Source organism: Chrysochloris asiatica, unplaced genomic scaffold (genome assembly GCF_000296735.1).
Source record: "Chrysochloris asiatica unplaced genomic scaffold, ChrAsi1.0 scaffold00163, whole genome shotgun sequence".
NCBI lineage: Eukaryota > Metazoa > Chordata > Mammalia > Afrosoricida > Chrysochloridae > Chrysochloris > Chrysochloris asiatica.
The window spans coordinates 558,588-578,372 of NW_006408681.1; the positions used below are offsets into that span (position 1 = coordinate 558,588).

Genomic DNA, 19,785 nt, shown 5'->3' on the forward strand with positions numbered 1-19,785 from the left:
TAATCAATGTAATGAAACAAGTTATATGAATTGTTGAATGTGAAACTGATGATGTGCCCTGTAAACTTTCACTCAATCCACAATAAAAACCTTAAATTTAAAAAAAAAAAAAGTATTAAGATAACCTATTTCCTTATGGCTTTACAAATAAAATACAAAAGAAATTAAGTTGTAACTGTTTGTATGGGTCACTCATTCATTCATATACCAAAAATTATAAAACACAAAGTCCTAAACATCCTGGTCTGACATTGTAGAGTATTACATCCCTAATGCCTTATAAAAGGAGCTCTGGTAGCGTAGTGGTTACGAATCGGACTGTATATGTATAATGCCTTATTAAACTGATTCAGTCTTACTGTAAGATTATAATTTTCATAATGGGTTCTTTCCCCAAAAGCACAACCATCTTAATAGCTACATTTAGTTTGTATTGCATTAGAAAAATCTGCTGAAAAAGATCTCTGTAAAGTATCAATGAGCAAAGATTTCATTTTGAGTACTAAGGGACGGCTGACCCAAGCTATGGTTTTTCCAGTCCCTTCATATGCAACAAAAGCTGAACTATGAAGAATTGATGCATTTGAATACACCAGGGACTGCCAAAAGAACAAATAAATACATCAATCTATCTTAGCAGTACAGTCAGAATGTTCCTTAGAAGTAAGGATGGTGTAGCTTCGTCTTACATACTTTGGGTACTTTGGACATGTTATCAGAAGGGAGTAGGCCCTAAAGAAGGACATCATGCTTGGGCTCAAACCTAGCAACATTTATGAAAATGGCACAGGACTTGGCAGTGTTTTGTTCTGTTGTCTATAGAGTTACCATGAAGCGGAACCAACTTGATGGCATGTAACAACAGAATTATGTATTGAGTTTGGAATTTTGGCATGAAAATAATAATTAGTTTCTACAGTTTATACTCACATCTATCTTGATCTTAAAAGCAAACACACTAAAAAGAAAGTTCTACTATATTAACATGAAAAAAAAACAGTATTTCACAGAGATTTACAATATTGTTTATCATCTAAATTTTAAAATAATATACTCATAGCAAAGGATTTTACTTTAGTTTGTACTCAAGATGTCTTTAACAATGAAATTTCCAAAGTATATTTAAGAAATCCAAAATTCTTAAGTGAGGGTACACACACCACAACACATGCACACCCTTACCATAATGTGAGCTTTTACTTTTCCCTTCTGAACGAGGAAAGTCCCTCCCATCCCTATAGGTTTATCTCCATAATGTTTTTCAAGAGTCTCTCTCATACAAGTTACAAAGTTAAGCTTTCCAGTTCTTCTTTTGGCTTTCACCTCAATGACCTACAGAGAACATAAATGCACATTATTACTGTTTTTAAGCTGTAACATCTTATGTTAATAACTTCCAAAGTGAGATAATTTAATGCCATCATGCAAATATTTGCTTATCTGTTTAGAGTACTCAGATCTGAGTTGATGTGTCTTTAATACTGTGAATCTTGATTAGTCAGATATATGTCAGTTGTATAAAACTGACTCCATTACTAAGTCTCCTAGAGACAGTTACAGCTAAATCCTACATTTAATTCTGGAGACTCTCAATAAATGTGTCAAGGTGAAAATAGGGTGAAAATCCTCTAGGTTAAGGATTAAGCTCTTACAGGGAGGATAACTGCAGTGATGACATTTTCTGACTTCTCTCGATATTCTGACTGAAATGGAGTCTTAAGTGACTGCGGGGCAGTGAATTATTCAACACCTCTTCTAGTAATTTGTAGTTTGTCAACTCCCACAAAGTGACTTTTTCCTAATGGGTCTGGGCAAGAAAAGGATGGGGAAAGATACTGTTGGATTTTACGAGCCAGTTACAAATGACTGTTAGTAGGGTTACTTGTGATTGGTCAATTTTGACATTCTGATGTGTATAAAGAGCCAGAAGTGGAACGTGTCCATCGAACTGTAAAAGCCCTGGACATTGAGCCTCTGCAACCCAAGGACAGAATGCTGTGGCACCAGAGAAGCAGCAGAGGAGTGTCAGCAGTAGAAACAAACAAGAGGCAGAGCACTTGGGCTTCCCAGTCCATGGAGCAAGTACAGTTGAGTGACTTTGAGCAGAAGGCTGGCTTGCACAGAAAGGTACCACTAGGCACCTAATCAGTGGAGCTAGGTTTCCTGACCCATGGAGCTAGAGTCGAGTGCCTTCAGGCTGAGGCTTATGGTGGAGTGGTGTTCCCTGTGAGCATTTATCAGCACCCCTCAGAGAGGCCAGAAGCCTGGCCAAGAGGCCAAGGGCCAGAGAGAGTCCTACTTATAGGCATAGCAGAGGAGAGGCTGTTCTGACTTAAAGAACTATGCTCTGAACATTTCTGACCCTGAATTGTAACTTCAGTAATAAATCCCATAACCGTGAATGTGGTGTCTGAGTTCTGTGCGACCATTGTAATGAATGAATGAAGCAATCAATGAAACCCAGCTGAGTAGAGAGTGCTGTAGGAGCAATGTTTGATGTCATCATTACAGTGACTAACTCATTCGTCAAGGTAGTATCCTGTTAACTTTTACACAGAAAAAGGAATCTTTAGTGAGCATTATTCTATATATTAGTCTTTCACTTTTATTGTTAGACTCTGAATCTTTCATAACTGGGTTCTTTAAGGCGCTTTGCCTTATGTAACTTTTTATTTTAAAACACATACACAATTGAGACAATAAAAAGGTCAAAGTTTTAGTGATTTAAGACTATTTAGAGAATATTGTGTTCTTACAGACAATTACCTTGCCAGGTTGGCCCTCACTGGCAAAAAGATTAGCCAGTAATGCACACCCATAATCCTGATGTTTCTCACTGTATTTCTCCAGCAGGCACCCTCCATCTGCAGGGTTCACTCGAGCAAAGTAACTGCCATTCACAGGAGGTGTGTGCGCACCTTCTGTTTGAATAACTGGCATAAACTAAAAAGAAAAGTAAATAAGGCAATTGGTCAATCATAGTATCTCTATTAAGAATGTACTTATCTATGGTATATATAGATACACTGAGTCATTTAAAACCAGCAACAGTGTACACCAGTGTTGAATCTTTTCACCGTACTGATTCAACAGATATGATGAACAAATAGTCTGAGAAGTTGGATTATATGAAGAAGAATGTGGGATCAGGATTGGAGGAAAACTGATCAACAGCCTGCGATATGCAGATGACACACCCTTGATTGCTGGAAGCGAAGAGAACTTAAAATACTTACTGATGAAGCCCAAAGACCACAGCCTTCAGAATGGACTGCTTCTCAGTGTAAAGAAAACAAAAATCCTCACCACTGGGTTAATAAATAACATGATATATGGAAAAAAGATTGAAGTTGCCCCAAACTTCATTTACTTGGATCCACCACCAACACTCATGGAAGCAGTAGTCAAAAAATCAAACAAGTATTGCATCAGGCTAATCTGCTGCTGCACAAAACCTCTTTAAAATGTTGAAGAGCAAAGATGTCAGTTTGAGGACTGAGGTGCACCTGACCCAAGCCATGGAATTTCAGTAACCTCATATGCATGTGATAATTGGACAATGAATAAGGAAGACTAATATAATTGACACATTTGAATTATGGTGTTGGAGAAGAATATTAAAAGTACTATGGACTATCAGAAGATAAAAAAAAATTTGTGTTGGAAGAAGTATAGTCAGAATTCTCCTTAGAAGCTAGATAGCAAGACTTTGTCTCTCATACTTTGGACATGTTGTCAGGAGGGACTTGTACCTGTAGAAAAACATTAATGCTTGATAAAGTTGAGGGTTAGAGAAAAAGAGGCAGACACCCAATGAGATGGACTGGCACAGTGGCAGCAGCAATGAGCTCAGGAGTAACAATGATTGTGAGGACGGAGCAGGACTGGGCAGTGTTTCATTATGCTGTGCAGAGGGTCACTTTTGGGTTGGAACAGAATCAAAGGCATCTGACAACAACAACAATAACACATATAGATATAATTCTTTTTAGAATATCTATTTAGTATATTTAGGAGCTCTGGTAGCGTATTGGTTACGAATCGGGCTGCGAATCGCAAGGTCAGCAGTTCGAAACTACCAGCTGTTCTGCGGGAGAAAGATGAGGCGTTCTGCTCCTGTAAAGATTTACAGCCTCGGAAACCCTTTCAGGGTCGCTATGGGTCGAAACCGATTAGACGGCACTTAACAACAACAACAACATTTAGTATATTTATTTAGAATAACTATTTATGGAAACCCTATATAGGGTCGCTATGGGTCAGAACCATCTTGACAGCACTTAACAACAACAGCAAATGTATCTATATATACTATATATTCAAATATTTATAGTATACCTACGTAGATATTCTAAAGAGACTATCTTTAAAAATATGACAAAATATTTTACCCTATATTTTAAAACATTTTATTTCAAGAATAAAATATAAAACATGAATTATTAAATTTTAGATATAAAATGTTAAAGAAGTAGATATACAAATACCCCAAAACTGGAATACATGTTATAGTATTTCTTATTGTTTCTAAAACGTTTGTAACATTTCCTTTAAAAATGTCTAATTTATATTTAAAATGGTTTATTTTGAACACAAGGCAAATTATACTGACACTTTTACAAAAGATGTTGTGTGATCACCGATTTAATGGTAACAACTGAAGAGGTTGTGACTGAATGGCTGTGGGGTAGTGAATTATCCAATGTCTCTTCTAGCAAGAGTCAGTAACTCCCACCAAACACCCTTTCTGCACTGCTGGGTTTGGGTAACAGAAGGTGGAAGAAGATACTGAAAGGATGACTTGATTCAGCTGTGGATATTAGCAGAGGGAGTTGTAAAAACTTGAACCTCTAGCATGGGTATAAAATGAAATCATTTCAGAAGCAGGAGGGAGATCTCACTACTATCAGAGAAGAAGAGCCAGGAGGGGAATACATCCTTTGGATACTGAGATCCCTGTATATTGAACCTCCTCGACTCAGCAACAGAAAGCTGTGACACCGAAGGAGTGGCAGAGGAGAAGCAGCAGCAAAACGAAGAACCAGAGCAAAGACGAAGTAGTGGGCTTCCCAGACTACGGAGCAAGTAAAGCTGGTGACTCTGGGCAGGAAGCTTGCTTGTAGTGGGGTGCCTCCAGGCACTTAAGTGGAGAGCTAGGTCTGTTGACATATGGAACTAGAGTCAAGAGCCTTTAGGCTGAGGCTTCTGGAGTGGTGTGTCCTGTGGGCATTTATCAGCAGCTAACTGGAACAACTGTGGCATGAGCATGTTCTGATCCTGTATTGTAACCTGTTAACTTCTCAATTAAACCTCATTAACTGTTAGTATGCAGTCTTGGTGTGACGCTGTGGGTTAATGCGCTAGACTACAAAGCTGTTTGAACTGCAAGGTTGGCAGTTCAAGCTTACCAGCTGCTCCTCAGAAACCCTATACAGGGTCGCTATGGGTCGGGACTGACTCAACAGCACTTCACCACCACCACCACCACCACAACAACAACAACTGCTAGTATGGTGGCTAAATTCTGTGTGGCCATTGCAACAAATTATCAAACCCACCTGAGGAGTACACAATCATGGGCGAAATGGTTGGTGCTGCAAATTTTTACAATGGTTCATGAAATGTCAACAAACACTGATGTGATCTTTTTTATGTTGGAAATGTTTAATGTTAAAAATGTACTGACATATAGAGTAATAGATGTTATCTTTGGCAAATAATCAACATACTGCTCTGGTCTGAAAAGAGAGAGTTGACTAGATCATTAACTGTTCTAGCCATCTTCTGATCTAAAGTTAACTTCTACCAAAGCAAAGAAATATAGAGGAGCTGTATATGTCCCTATATACAGCTGATGTGTAAGGATGTACATGTATAAGGATAAAAATCGTTCTCAAACCAGAGTCCTTAGCCAACCACAGTGGAATCATGAATTCATCTGATGATGAACCGATACTCTAAGAATATCTTAAAATAGTAGCTTTATTGTTGTTAGGTGCCGTCGAGTGGATTATGACTCATAGCGATCTTAAGCACAGCAGAACGAAACACTGCCCACTCCAGCACCATCTTCACAATCATTGTTAATCTAGAGCCCATTGCTGCCACCACTGTGCCAATTCATCTCATTGGTGGTCTTTTTCTCTGTTCCTCCACTTTACCTAGCATGCTCTTCTTCTCCAGGGACTGGTCCCTCCTGAACGTATGTCCAAAGTATGAGAGGCAAAGCAGTGGCTAGTGCCCCATTCTAGTTGGACTAAATTGAGTTTATGTATAAAGACACTAGCAAATGAAGATGGCCTGACAATTCAAGCAGGCTTTCTAATAAGGCAGTAAAAGGGAAAAGGCAAACCAAATGTCAGATCAACAACACAATTCCATTATATAAGTGCTGACCTCAGAATTGAACCCAAGAGTCTGAAATGGGCCTGCCCCTGCACCGAGAATGAAAGCTCCAGGCAGCCTGATTTCTTTTGCAATCTTATTCACATCATAAACCTATATAAGAGGACAAACAAAAATATTATTTAAATCAGATCATAGTGGTACAATGGACTCATAAATCAAACATAGTAGTTTTCTGTTTTCTTTATATTACTGTGTCCATAACACTTCTTTGCTACATTGATCAGTGGATCTTCTAATAATAAAAAAGAGGAATCAGCCCATCTTCTACCATCTTCATTTGAATGTGAAAAGTAAAAATACAACACTTACTTTTTTTTTGTTTACAAGAGGCATTAAGTAAGGCACACCTCCTACTTCTGCAATTCTAGTTTTCCCACAGATGCCTAAAAAAAATAAGCCATCTTAAAAATAGAGCAGTTAATTTAATGATAAATTCCAGAAGACACATGTTTATTAAGATTATGTTGATTAGTGCTGTTGGTTCCAACTCACAGCGACCCTGTATAGAATTTCCAAGGAGCAGCTGGTGGGTTTGAACTGCTGGCCTTGTGGTTCTCAGTCCACTGCTGATCCTACAGTGCCACACCAGGAATCCATTCAACAGTATACAACTTCTCTAATTTACAAGTAACAGGGGTTGAAAACTGTTAAGTAGCTAGGGCCCCTGCCCTGTTTTAACTACTGGTATCACTTATATTTTCACCAGCAAGCATGGATAGATATAATTGGTGGCATAAAGCCAACAGAATGCTGATGACAGGGTAAGGGTTAGATCTGTGGTAAAGCTTGGATTTGATGAGATTTTTTATAATTGTCTGTAATTATCTATTTTGAAAATCTAGTATTTTTCTAAAGTTTTAAAATATATAAAATACTTTTCTTTGGTAGAGTACAAGTTCTTTTAGAAATATATATTGGGAAATCCTCTTACCAAAGTTGCTTATTCTCAAGGTTGCTTATGAAAATGACAGGTTAATTAGAACATCAACTGAGATGAATTTTATTTAAATTTCATTTACAACTGGGGAGAAGGCACGTTTTTTTAAATGTAGAGTGGAAAATAATTACATTTTGTGTGACGAAGAATAATTCTATTAGCTTCATACTAACACATTACATAGTAAAGTACGACTGCTCTGTTTCTTCAGCAATGCAGAAAATAGATGTGCAAAATTCTTGCAGATTTCAGTTGTAATTGGGGATCTTGAAAATCTTTTCCATACAATCTACATGGATAAGATAATAATGTGGAAAGGAAATTTAGACCAAACATTACGGGGCTACTTTAGCAGTCCAGGTAAAACACATGTAATAAGCAAATGATGGTGACTATAAAGATGGAGGGTCAGAGAAAAAGAGGAAGACCCCCAACGAGATGGATTGGTCAAGTAGCAGCATCGATGGACTCAAGTGTGGCAACAATAGGGAGGTTGGCCCAGGATCGGGCAGTGTTTCATTCTGCTGTGCATAGGGTCGCTATGAGTCGGTGCCGACTCAATGGCACCTAACAACAACAACAAAAATAGAGATGGAAAAGCAGAAATTAAGAAAAAAGAACAATAACAAAAAAAGAAAGGAAACTATGGTGTAGTGTTGTAAGTTATGTTAGACATGCTGACTTCCAGTCATCGTTAATATATATAGGTGAAGATATCCTGTAAGCAGATGGAAATACTAATCGACAGGTGAGAAAATGATAGATCTAGGTGAGATGTACAGTTACAAAGTTGCTGTACCCCGGTAGTAATTTTATTAAAACCACAAGAGTAAATTAAAACTAGAGTGTACAAAAAAGAAGAAGCTATGGACAGCATTCTGGAAAACATCAATATTTTAAAATCAGAAAGAGTAAGAAGCCAGGAAAAAATGATAAAGGCAAGGTCTGAAAAGTATCACAGGAGGAAAGGTGAAAAAATTAAGGGGAGAGAAGAGAGAACCAAGAGGAGAGAAAATGTTAAAAGGTAGCAATGAATAAACAGTATCAGCTATATAGAGATGACTCTGGTTACTTTAGCAAGACCAGTTCAGATAGAAATTGATCAAATGTGTTACTGAAAGACCTTACTTATGCATACATATATACATGTACATCGCTAACTTCCTTCTTGTTAAGTGCCATCAAGTCGGCACTCATAATGACCCCATATAGGGTTTCCGAGGCTGTAAATCTGTGGGAGCAGAAAGCCTCATCTTTCTTCTGTGAAGTGGCTGGTGGACTCGAACTGCTGACCTTATGGTTTGCAGTCCAGTGCTCATCCAACAGAGCTACAGTGCTCCCCAGTTTCCTTAGTAGTATAATTTAAAGACATACCATTTATTGATTAGAAAACTGTTTTTCAAATCATAGCCCTTTGGATAAAAGAATTAAGGCAACCATTTTTCCTTCTTTCTTATACTTCGTAACATTTGTTTGTTTTTCATTATTTATTTAGCAGGGAGTATAGCGGTTACGAATCGGGCTGCGAACCTTAAGGTCAGCGATTCGAAACTACCAGCTGCTCCGCGGGAGAAAGATAAGGCTTTCTACTCCCGTAAAGATTTACACCCTCGGAAACCCTGTACAGGGTCGCTATGGGTCGAAACCGACTCGATGGCACTTAACAACAACAACAACAACATATGCTATTTTTAAGGAGCTCTGGTAGTGTAGTGGTTATGAATCGGACTGTGAACTGCAAGGTCAGCAGTTCGAAACTACCAGCTGTTTCATGGGAGAAAGATGAGGTTTTCTGCTCCTGTAAAGATTTACAGCCTCAGGAACCCTGTAGCTATGAGTCAGAACTGACTCCACGGCACATAACCACCACCACCACATGATACTTTTATACTCATATTTGAAATAAATATGGCTATAAAAAAAAAGTACGCCAAATGCTTTCCAAGTTACCAAAATTGCCATATGGTACATAAAACTTGTAGAATTTACAGATGTACTTAAATCAAAGAATGTTTAAGTTGACAAGACCCAAAAAGAACAGTTAATTTGATCCCTTACTGAGGCCCAGCTATATGAAGTGGCTTATACAGCGTAATGAAATCAATATGTGGCAAAGATAGAACTAGACGCCAAGACTTCTAAGGCAAATTAATTAACATTTTTCATTTGTTGTTGTTGTTAAGACTATACACCACAAATGCATATAAATTCAAGTCATTACATATGCAATTCAGTGACATGAAATAAGTTCTTTGAGTTGTAAATCATTTTCACTTTTTTTTTTTTTTAAATGAGTTGTTCCTTCCATATTAACATAAACTCACTGCCTGCTAAATTTCCTGTCTACTCTTTCAAGCTAATGCTATGAATTAGATGCCATCTAGATAGACCTTGAAAGAACAAAATGCTAAAGGCAGACATTCTGTACTAGGTAAGCTAAACTCCTGTTTGGAGTTGTGATGTGGCAGTATAGGTTAACTGTTGGACGGTTAACCACAAGACAAGCAGTTGAAACCCATCAGTTATTCTTGGGAAATCCTACACAAATGGCACAAACCAACTCGATGGCACTTAACAACACTGTTTGGTTTTAAAAACGACTTCAGCAGACATTTTTGGTTTAAGTTGTTAACGATTATCTTAGGGCAATAGTTTCAGAGATTCATCTAGTCTCAAAAGCTCCAGAAAATGTGGAGTCCATGAGAACTGAAATTCTGATTTGCATTTCCCCCTTTTTCATCAAGATTCTTCTATGCAATCTATGTCCACCGAGTTCTTATGGTCTCATATCTTCCTCCTACTCCTAACGCTCCTTCTTCCTCTGTCTCGTCAGGTGAAGAGAGAGCAATTGTTGTGACTTGGTTGGTAGTTTGCAAGCTTTGTCAACGTCAGGAGGTAGAACATAATATTAAATATGGCAAATTAATTTTTTTTTAACAAAGATGTAAATTATACAACAAAAGAACAATGACAGTTTATCTCCAAACTCTTTATTATACTAGAGTACATATATGGGAGAAGCTTGGGCTTTGGAAGCAGACAGTCCTAGATAAGAATTTTAATTAAGAACTAGGTCAAGTTTGGCTTACTTAACCTCTATGTTTTAGTTTTTTCATTATAATCCATAGTGTTGTTATCAAAATTGATTAACAGAGCAAATATAGGTGCCTATCACACAGGAGGGAACAGTCACTGGAGAAGGATATCATGTCTGGTAAGGTGGAGGGTCAGAGAAAAAGAGGAAGACCCCCAATGAGATGGATTGGCAAAGTGGCAGCACACTCAAGCATGGCAACAATTGTGAGGTTGGCCCAGGATCGGGCAGTGTTTCGTTCTGTTGTACATAGGGTCGCTACGAGTCGGTACCGACTCGATGGCACCTAACAACAACAAGAACAACATCACACTGTTTGACAAACGGTATTTACTCAACCAATATTAATTTCGCTTCCTTCTCACTTAAAATACTGGCCGGATGACCATTTGGCAAATTTCATGAAGAGATATAAGTACTTAATGGATGATTTGAACATAACAAGGCTTTTAAGATTCCTTCTGATCTTAAATAAAGAAATAAAAACGTAACAATTAAGTTCCCACAACAATCACTTGAAATAATAAAAACAAAACCCACACATGATATCAAAGAGTCTAGCCTACTGAATATCTATTTATATTACCTGAGACGATCATCAGGAAACAGAAAATTTAATCTCTCTCCACAGGGCAGAGTTAAATTTGACCAATTTAATAAAACAATGAGCCTAGAAATTGAGCACAATTTAATCTCTTGTTGTTATATGCCAGTAAATTGGTTTCAACACACAGTGACCCTGTATAAGGTTTTCAGTGCTCCAAATCTTTATGAGAACAAAAAGTTTCATTTTTCTCTCGAGGAGCAGCTGGTGGATTCCAACAGTTGACCCTGAAGTGAGCATCCCAATGTATAACCCGCTACACCACCAGGGCTCCTACAATTTAGCCTACAAGGTGGAAAAATAGCCTTTCTTTGTAGATCATTTAAAATAATCCTTAAAAATAATCCTGGTTTCAAAAAATATTAGAATTGAAAAGTAAAAATTAATTACAAAAACTGCTTACCTTTTGCAGGAAATGTAAATGGCTCCTTAGTCAAATCAGGGCAATCAACTACAGACACCTGGGCATCAGCAAAATTCTCTTGTAACCCATTCTGTAGAACTAACAGAGACAAGAAAAGGGTAATTTAGTGTCATGTAAAAACTTAGCCACGACATATCAAATCTCCCCTGACATGTTGTGTGTCACACGTCTAACCTAAACTTTTTTAACAAAAATATTACGAAGGAGCAAATGATATTATTAATAAATATGGTTAGATATTTGTTGTTGTTGTTAAGTGCCATCGAGTCAGTTCTGACCCACAGTGTCCCTATATAGGGTTTCCAAGGAGTAGCATTAACCCACAGTGTCACACCAGGACTCCATCCAGTTAGACATTAGACATATAATTAATCAGTTTTATAATTCAATATTAAGTAATGGAAGATACATAAATATCTAATTTATACTGATTATTGCTGTTGTTAGGTGCCATCAAGTTAGTACTGACTCATAGCAACCCTATGCACAACAGAACAAACCACTGCCCGGTCCTAGGCCAACCTCACAATCAATGCTACATTTGTGCCCATCGCTGCTGCCACTGTGCCAATTCACCTCATTGAGGGTCTTCCTCTTTTTCCCTGACCCTACATTTTACCAAACACGAAGTCCTTCTTCAGGGACTAGTCCCTCCTGACAATATGTCCGAAGTGTGAGAATATGTCCGAAGTGTGAGAGACAAAGTCGACGATCCTGGCTTCCATGGAGCATTCTGGCTGCACTTCTTCCAGCACATATAGGTTTGTTCTTTTGGCAGTCCATGGTACTTACAATGTTCTCCTGAAACACCATAGCTCAAATGCATCAATTCTTCAATTGTCTTCCTTATTCACTGTCCAGCTTTCACATGCATATGGGGTCAGGTGCAACTTAGTCCTCAAACTGACATCTTTGCTCTTCAACACTTTAAAGAACTCTTGTGCAGCAGATTTGCCTAAGGCAATACATAATTTGATTTCTTGACTGCTGCTTCCATGACTGTTGATGGTAGATCCCAGAAAAATGAATTCTTTGACAACTTCAATATTTTCTCCATTTATCTGGATATTTTTTTTTATTGGTCCAGTGGTGAGGATATTTTTTCTTTACATTGAGGTGCAGCCCATACTGATTATAAATCCTTAAAAATAATCAGACTGTACACATGGCTAGGTATTACCTTCCTTTTGGGAAGAGGATTCTAAAAACCTATTGAAATAGAAACATGATGCTTTAAAAGTAGGAAATTACATGCAACAACTGCAATGAAACTTACAATCAGCAAAATGTTGAGCAAAAGAAGCCATATATACACAAAAGAGTATGTATGGTATGACTTCCTTAACATGTATATCCTCTTCTCATTCATCAACATGGTTATCTTCCAAAGACCAAGTTGTTAGGTAAAAATTGGCACTATATGAAAATGAAAATGGCAGAAACAGACCACAAAATGAAGGATTACTACATTATTATGAGATTGATTCACAAATGATCCACACTCTGGTTATATTAAAACTTTTGTTGTCTGCACTGTCTTATCAGCACTTTCCATTCAAGGTTACTGCTGTGCATGTAGACATCTTTGGACCGATAACTCGAAGGAGGGTAAGCCTCTTTCAAAAAAATCATTAATGGTGATGAGAAAAGGATTCTTCACTATGAGCCTGAGAGTAAACGGCAGAGAATAGACTGGAAACATCCTCAATTGCCGACGAAGAAAATGTTCCAAAGTCAACCATCAGCTGGAAAATTGATGCTTACAGTTTTCTGGGATTATTATGGGCCAGTATTGGAACACTATCAAGAAAAACAGTGCTCTTTACAGTGAGACGCTCACTGAAGAGCTAAAGCCTAAACTTCACATTAAACACAGAGGACTGCTATCCCAGGGCATTGTGATCTTGCATGACACTGGATTTTCTCACACTTCTGCCCACACTATTGATCCTCTGCAAAAACTTCCTTTTGAGGTGTTAAAGCATCTTCTGTATAGTCCTGATCTTGCTCCATTGGATTTTCACTTGTTTGCTACCCTGAAAGTAGCTCTTTGAGGACGAAGACTCATCTCTGATGAAGAAGTGAAGACAGCGGTGCTTTCGTGGCTCGCAGCTCAGCCTAAAACACTGTTTAATATGAGAATATGAAAACTTGTTGACAGATGGACAAAGTGTATTGAAAAGCAAAAGAGATTATGTTGAAAATGATGTATTTGTCTTCTCTAAAAGTTGATTAAGATAAATTCTACAGCCAGAGTGCAGATAATTTTTTATTTACCTTGTACTTGTTGTCCTGGATTGAATGTGTCGGAGTCCTGGTGTGGTGCTGCAGAATAATGCGCTGGACTGAAAGATCAGTTTGAACCTCAAGGTCAGCAGCTCAAACCCACCAGCTACTCCTCGGAAATGCTATACAGGGTCACTATGGGTCAGAACTTGACAACAGTACTTAACAACAACAACAAATTATGTGTTTGGCACAATTATGTCTTAGCGGTTTGGCAGTTAGGTAATAATGCATTGTGGCAGTTATGGGATGATGCCCATGATGTGATCTGATGTGATAAACCAGTGATAGGATTAAGACTGGGCTGTAATACTCTTAATCTCATCACAGCCCTGATCTGATGATGTAAGGGACATTTCCCTGGGAGATGGCCAGCAACACATTTTACTTACAAGAGCTAAAAGGAAAGAGAGGTAAGCCGAGATCAGAGGGACCTACAATCCCCAGGAAAGAAAAGCCAGGTCTGAAGAGCCTCCGTTAGACCTGGGATCCCTGCGCTGTGCCCTGTGACGCTCCTAGATCCAGGGAAAGATTGATGATGAGGCACATGGAGATTTCAAGGAACGCTGGGTCTACTGATGCTGAGAGGGAACAAGAACCTTTTCCTACGGCTCACAGAGAGAGAAAGCCTTCCCCTAAATCTGAGTCTGGACATCTAGTCTCCTAAACTGTGAGCTCTAAATTTCTGTTTGTTAAAGGCATCCGATTGTGGTAGTTCTGTTATAGCAACACTATGGAACTAAGACAGTACTAAATATACTCTGTACATATAGAAGGAAAAACAGAAACATAAACACACAAGAGAAGTAAGTGGCAAAAAGGCATTCAAAGAGAAGATTCCTACCAAATGTCCTGTCCATTGGGGAAAACAGAAAAGACAGGTAGAAATAAAACACTATGAGTACCAGCCAAAAATATCAACAATACAGACCATCTACTATCTGGCAGTAAATTTAATAAAAAACAAGAAGGCTACAGTAAAAAAACCACAACTAAGTCCTGGTGTGGCATTGTGGGATAATGCATTGGACTGCAAGGTCTGTTTGAACTCAAGTTGGTGGTTCAAATACTTCAGCCGTTCCTCAGAAACCCTACACAGGGTCACTGAGTTGGAATAGACTCGACAGCACTTAACAACAACAATAACAACAACTGGTAAATAGATAATAAAGCACAAAACTGTGCAATTCTTTGGGTATCACACACTTTAAACTTAGGTTACTATGGTTACTTTCCTCCTGTAAAGCAAGTATAATACCTAGAACCTACAAATGGTGAATTTTTGCTATATTAGTTCATTTGGGGGGGAGGGTGAGAGTCAGGGGGAGGATCCTGGAATCGACAACTGTAAAAAATCCTGAAGTCACCCTTGTACTTACCTCCAGCCAGCTCCTCTAGACTTGGCACATGAAAAGGAAACTCAGCACAAGCCATTTTCTCTCTTTAGGTACAAGGTTGTCCAAATAAAGCTACTGTAGGCCAATTATCATAAGAGTTCACAGCTGCTGATGTGGAAATGAACATTGAAAGTTTAGTCATTAAAATAAGACAGATAGGCATTTAGGTTTTGTTCTTACAGAAAGACAGCAGTATCTTTTAGCAGTTAATTTTATATCTCTATCTATCTATCTATGTATGTATCTATCTATGTATGTATGTATCTATCTATCTATGTATCTATCTATGTATCTATGTATCTATCTATGTATCTATGTATCTATCTATCTCTCTATCTCTCTATCTATCATCTCTGGTAGCATAGTGGTTACGAATTGGGCTGCTAACTGCAAGGTCAGCAGTTCAAAACTACCAGCCGCTCCACGGGAGAAAGATGAAGCTTTCTGCTCCCGTAAAGATTTATAGCCTCGGAAACCCTATACAGGGTTGCTATGGGTCGGAACCGACTCGACGGCACTTGACAACAACATCTATCTATCTCTATCTCTATCTCTCTGTCTGTCTGTCTATCTATCTATGTATCTACCTACTTACCTACCTACCTACCTACCTACCTACCTACCTACCTACCTACCTACCTACCTACCTACCTATTTATCTATCTACACCTCTTTTAATACTGGAACTTTAAATCATTTTAAATAGACAGGGAAGGGAAACTCCAAACCAAGAAGAAACATACTTGTATGAGTCCTTGTTTTCAGTCACATACCTACATTCAACATGTAATTTTTTAATAGCTTATCTAAGGGATATAGTTACTGAAGCAAAAGGTACCGGCAAATGGTTCTATATTAGATTATTTATGTGTTCTACTTTACATTTAATATTTATGTTAAAGGTTGAGTTTCTTAGAGTATCACTTTTTTAAAGAAAATTTAATTACTAAGAGAAATGGAAACTTCTATGAATAATTAGGTTTTTTTTCCAAAGTTAAATATTTTTTTGATAATCAGGGGATAACAATTATAAATATGTATACATTTAACGTTGGAGATTCAAACTATATAAACCATAAAATGGTAAAAGCAAAGGGAAAAATAAGTAATTCAACAAAAATTACTTAAGTTCTCAAAACTCCTACATGGTAGTTAGAATAATGCCCACAAAGTTGTCCATGCCCTAATCCCTAAACTCTGAGACTATGTGACTTTTTTTTTTTTTAACTTCTATTCACTTTATTTTTTATTTTTTTCACTTATAAAACAAAAGTATATATCCATTTAAATGTTAAAAGGGTACATTTTTCCAATTAATTAGCTTTTGAAATTAAAATTTTTACTTTTATTTATAAATCACGACACATTTTTGGTAAGAACTTTTATGCTTAATTATGATGATAATATAACCAATTATAATTTGATATTTTAAAATATTGTGCTAAGTATATAACAATAAGTAACAAGGTTGGCAATTCCAACCTATCAGTCCCTCTTCAGAAACCCTATATAGGGCCATTGTGAGTTGGAGCTGACTCCATGGAACTTCACAACAACAGGCATATATACAGGAGTCCAGTGGCTCTGTAGGACAAGCACTGGACTATGAACCACCAGGCAATCCATGGGAAAAGATGAGGTTTTCTGTTTCTGCAAAGATTTACAGCCTTGGAAACCCTATACAGGGTCTCTGAACTGACTTGACAGCATTTCACAACTACAGGCATATATATACACAGAAATCAGCATTTTACCTCAAGTGTTCCCGGAAGAAGGAGATCAATAAAATGAAGGCAAAAAAAACCCTCCACAAACAACAGAAGTGATATGAAGCGGGTGGGTAACCTCACACTAGGCCAGTCACAACAAAGAAGAAGGATAAATCTCTTATAAGAGTTTCTAAGAGCACTGTTGGAGTTCTCCTTAAAATTGTTAATGAAACACTTCATTAAGTGGATTAGCCTCTGACTTTAACTGGGATCTTGGTGTGGTTCAATTGTTCAAACCCACCAGTCATTCCTAGGAAACTCTATACAGGGTCAGTATGAGTCAGAACGAATTTGACAACACTTAACAACAACAACGCTCAGTAAGTGAAAAGCACATCACTTGAAATGTGTGTGCTTAAAGAAAAATTCCCCAAATGTTTATACGTTTCCTAGAAACTAGGTTTCTAGTTTGATCATTTTGAAAACATATTTTCTACAAATATGTTACTGCATACATTTAGGACTTGACATTCACCTTAGTACTTTATCAACTACCAGCTTTTATTGTCCTTCAATGATTAAATATGCATCGTTTGTTCTCCCAAGTAAAACAACAACTATTAATGTCAAACCCAAACCAAACTCACTGTCATCAAGTCGATTCCAATTCACAGCAACCCTCTAGGACAGAGCAGAACTGCTCCTGAGGATTGCCGAGACTATAAACCTTCCCAGGAGTAGACTGCCTCAGCATTCTCCTGGGAAACAGCGGATGGGTTTGAACCACTGACCTGCTGTTGGCAGCCCAGTGCTTATTGTACTGCATCACCAGGGCTTCTGAAAAAAGTCTTGATTAATGGGCCCAAATTCCCGTTATACCTCAGTTATCTTTAATGTATTCTTGAATAGAATGACCTATAATTATTCAGGAATGGAATATTTTAATTGTAATTTTGAAATAATTTCAGTTGAACAGAAAACACGTTTAAATAATTCTTGTACTAAAAGAATACCTGTATACTCTTCAAATATTAACTTACCAAATATTAACATTTTATCACATTTTTATGTGATAACATTTGATCACTTTTAAAAAAAATCAGGCAACCAGGTTAAGTGTAAATTTAATCATGAACACATCAAACTACATAATGATTCATGTTGGATAATAGCGCTTAATATATTTCTGCTTGTAGTAGAAATGACTCAAAGGAAAATTCAAATACATAAATCCTAATTTTATACATAACCTTTGTTGTTAAGTGTCGTCAAGTCAATTCTGACCCATGGGGAACCTGTATAGGGTTTCCGAGGAGCAGCTGGTGAGCTTCAACAGTCAACCTTGCAGTTCAAACAGCTTTGCAGTCTGGCACATTAACCCACAGCGTCACACCAAGACTCCATATATACTCTTTACTAACTCTAAAAAGTGAGTTGTTAATTTTATTTCCCCAGCAAAACAAAGACCAACCACACAAGGTTTTATATAACCTGAATGCCTGGTGAAGAAATGCACAACTTCAGACAATTGTTAACAGACAAGTTAATAGTTAATAGAAGGCAGTGTTACAGTGTGTGTATGAGGGGGCTTCAAAAAGTTAATGGAAAATGGAATGAAAAGATAATGGAATTGTCCCACAAACTTTTCAAAGCCCCTAGGCTCCTATGTGTGTGTTGGGGGGGGGGGGGTAGAGCAGGGAGGAGGAGGTGCTGTTAGGGTATAAGAAAAAAGCCACCTACTAATTCCTGGTGTGGCACTGAGGGATAACGAGAGGTAGGGGATAGAAAGGTTCTAATATAAACTCAGATGAGCTCTAGGAGGAAAGCTTTTTGCTGTTGTTAAGTGCCATGAAGTCGATTTTGACTGATAGCAACCCTGTAAAGGGTTTCTGAGGAACAGCTGGTGGATTTTAATTGCCGACCTTGAAGTTGAAATTGACCTCATGATCTAGTGCTTTATCCTACCAGGACTCCCTATTCAAATGGTGAGGGTTAGCGATTCAGAAAAAGAGTTTAAAGAAAGTAATAGAAATTGAAGGCAGTAGGGTGGCAGACAGAACAGTCCAAAAGGGTAAACCAACTACTGCACCAAGCGAATTATTATTTTTTGAGAGCACACTTTATCAAAGACACTATGTCATTCTCTCAAAATCTCTTGCATCCATGATGGGTAAGTATAACCTTTCTTATTTTATGTAAGAGGAAACAGGCCATAGAGGATATGTTACTTGTCTAAGATCACTAAACTGATTAATGGTAGAAACAAACTTCAAAATCAAAGCTTGCCCACTATAAGGCCAGAACTGATGTGGTGCTGTGAGATACAGCACTGGACCACAAGAACAGCGGTTCAAACTCACCAGCTGCTCCTTGGAAACTCTATATAGGGTATTTAACAACAACAACATCACACTATATACCTTGCTGGTTAACTGATGAAGAACTGACACATTTCAGCTCAAACTAAGGAAGAATCTGTTTACATCTGTTTGCTGTCTTTTCCCCGTAGTCTGTGAACTAAAGATAGGATTGTTACTTCTGTTTTCCAACTACCTAGAGCCCCGCCTGGCAAGGGTCCTGGTGCGGCACTGTAGGATAAGCACTCGACCTCAAGGTCAGTGTGAACCCCAAGGTTGGCAGTTCAAACTCACCAGCCTCTCCTCAGAAACCCTATACAGGGCTGCCTTGAGTCAGAATTGACTCCATGGCACTTAACAACAACAACAAAAGCCCTGGCAAGGTCAGCGGTTCAAACTCACCAGTCGCTCCTTGGAAACCCTGTACAGGGCTGCTATGAATCCTGGTAGGATAAGCACAAGACTGCATGGTTGGTTTGAACCATAAGGTCAGAGGTTCAAACTCACCAGTCGCTCCTTGGAAATCCTATACAGGATCATTATGAGTTGGAACAGACTCAACGGCACTT

The 19,785-nt window shown here is 38.0% G+C and overlaps 1 protein-coding gene across 3 annotated transcripts in view; it reads right to left on the minus strand.

Moving 5' to 3' along the window:
- LOC102812961 (chromosome unknown open reading frame, human C11orf54) overlaps positions 1-15,259 on the minus strand; it is a 30,595-nt gene extending 15,336 nt beyond the window's left edge. Inside the window, exons 1-6 of one of the 3 annotated variants that reach the window (XM_006871201.1) lie at positions 15,133-15,259; positions 11,447-11,545; positions 6,718-6,791; positions 6,397-6,498; positions 2,767-2,943; positions 1,183-1,332 (exon numbers count right to left, since the gene is read on the minus strand). In XM_006871201.1, the coding sequence (XP_006871263.1) occupies positions 1,183-1,332; positions 2,767-2,943; positions 6,397-6,498; positions 6,718-6,791; positions 11,447-11,545; positions 15,133-15,187 (657 nt within the window). In that variant the 5' untranslated portion in view covers positions 15,188-15,259. The remainder of the gene's footprint in view (positions 1-1,182; positions 1,333-2,766; positions 2,944-6,396; positions 6,499-6,717; positions 6,792-11,446; positions 11,546-15,132) is intronic. The other 2 variants (XM_006871203.1, XM_006871202.1) reach the window with 2 other exon arrangements.
- Positions 15,260-19,785: the final 4,526 nt, after the last annotated feature.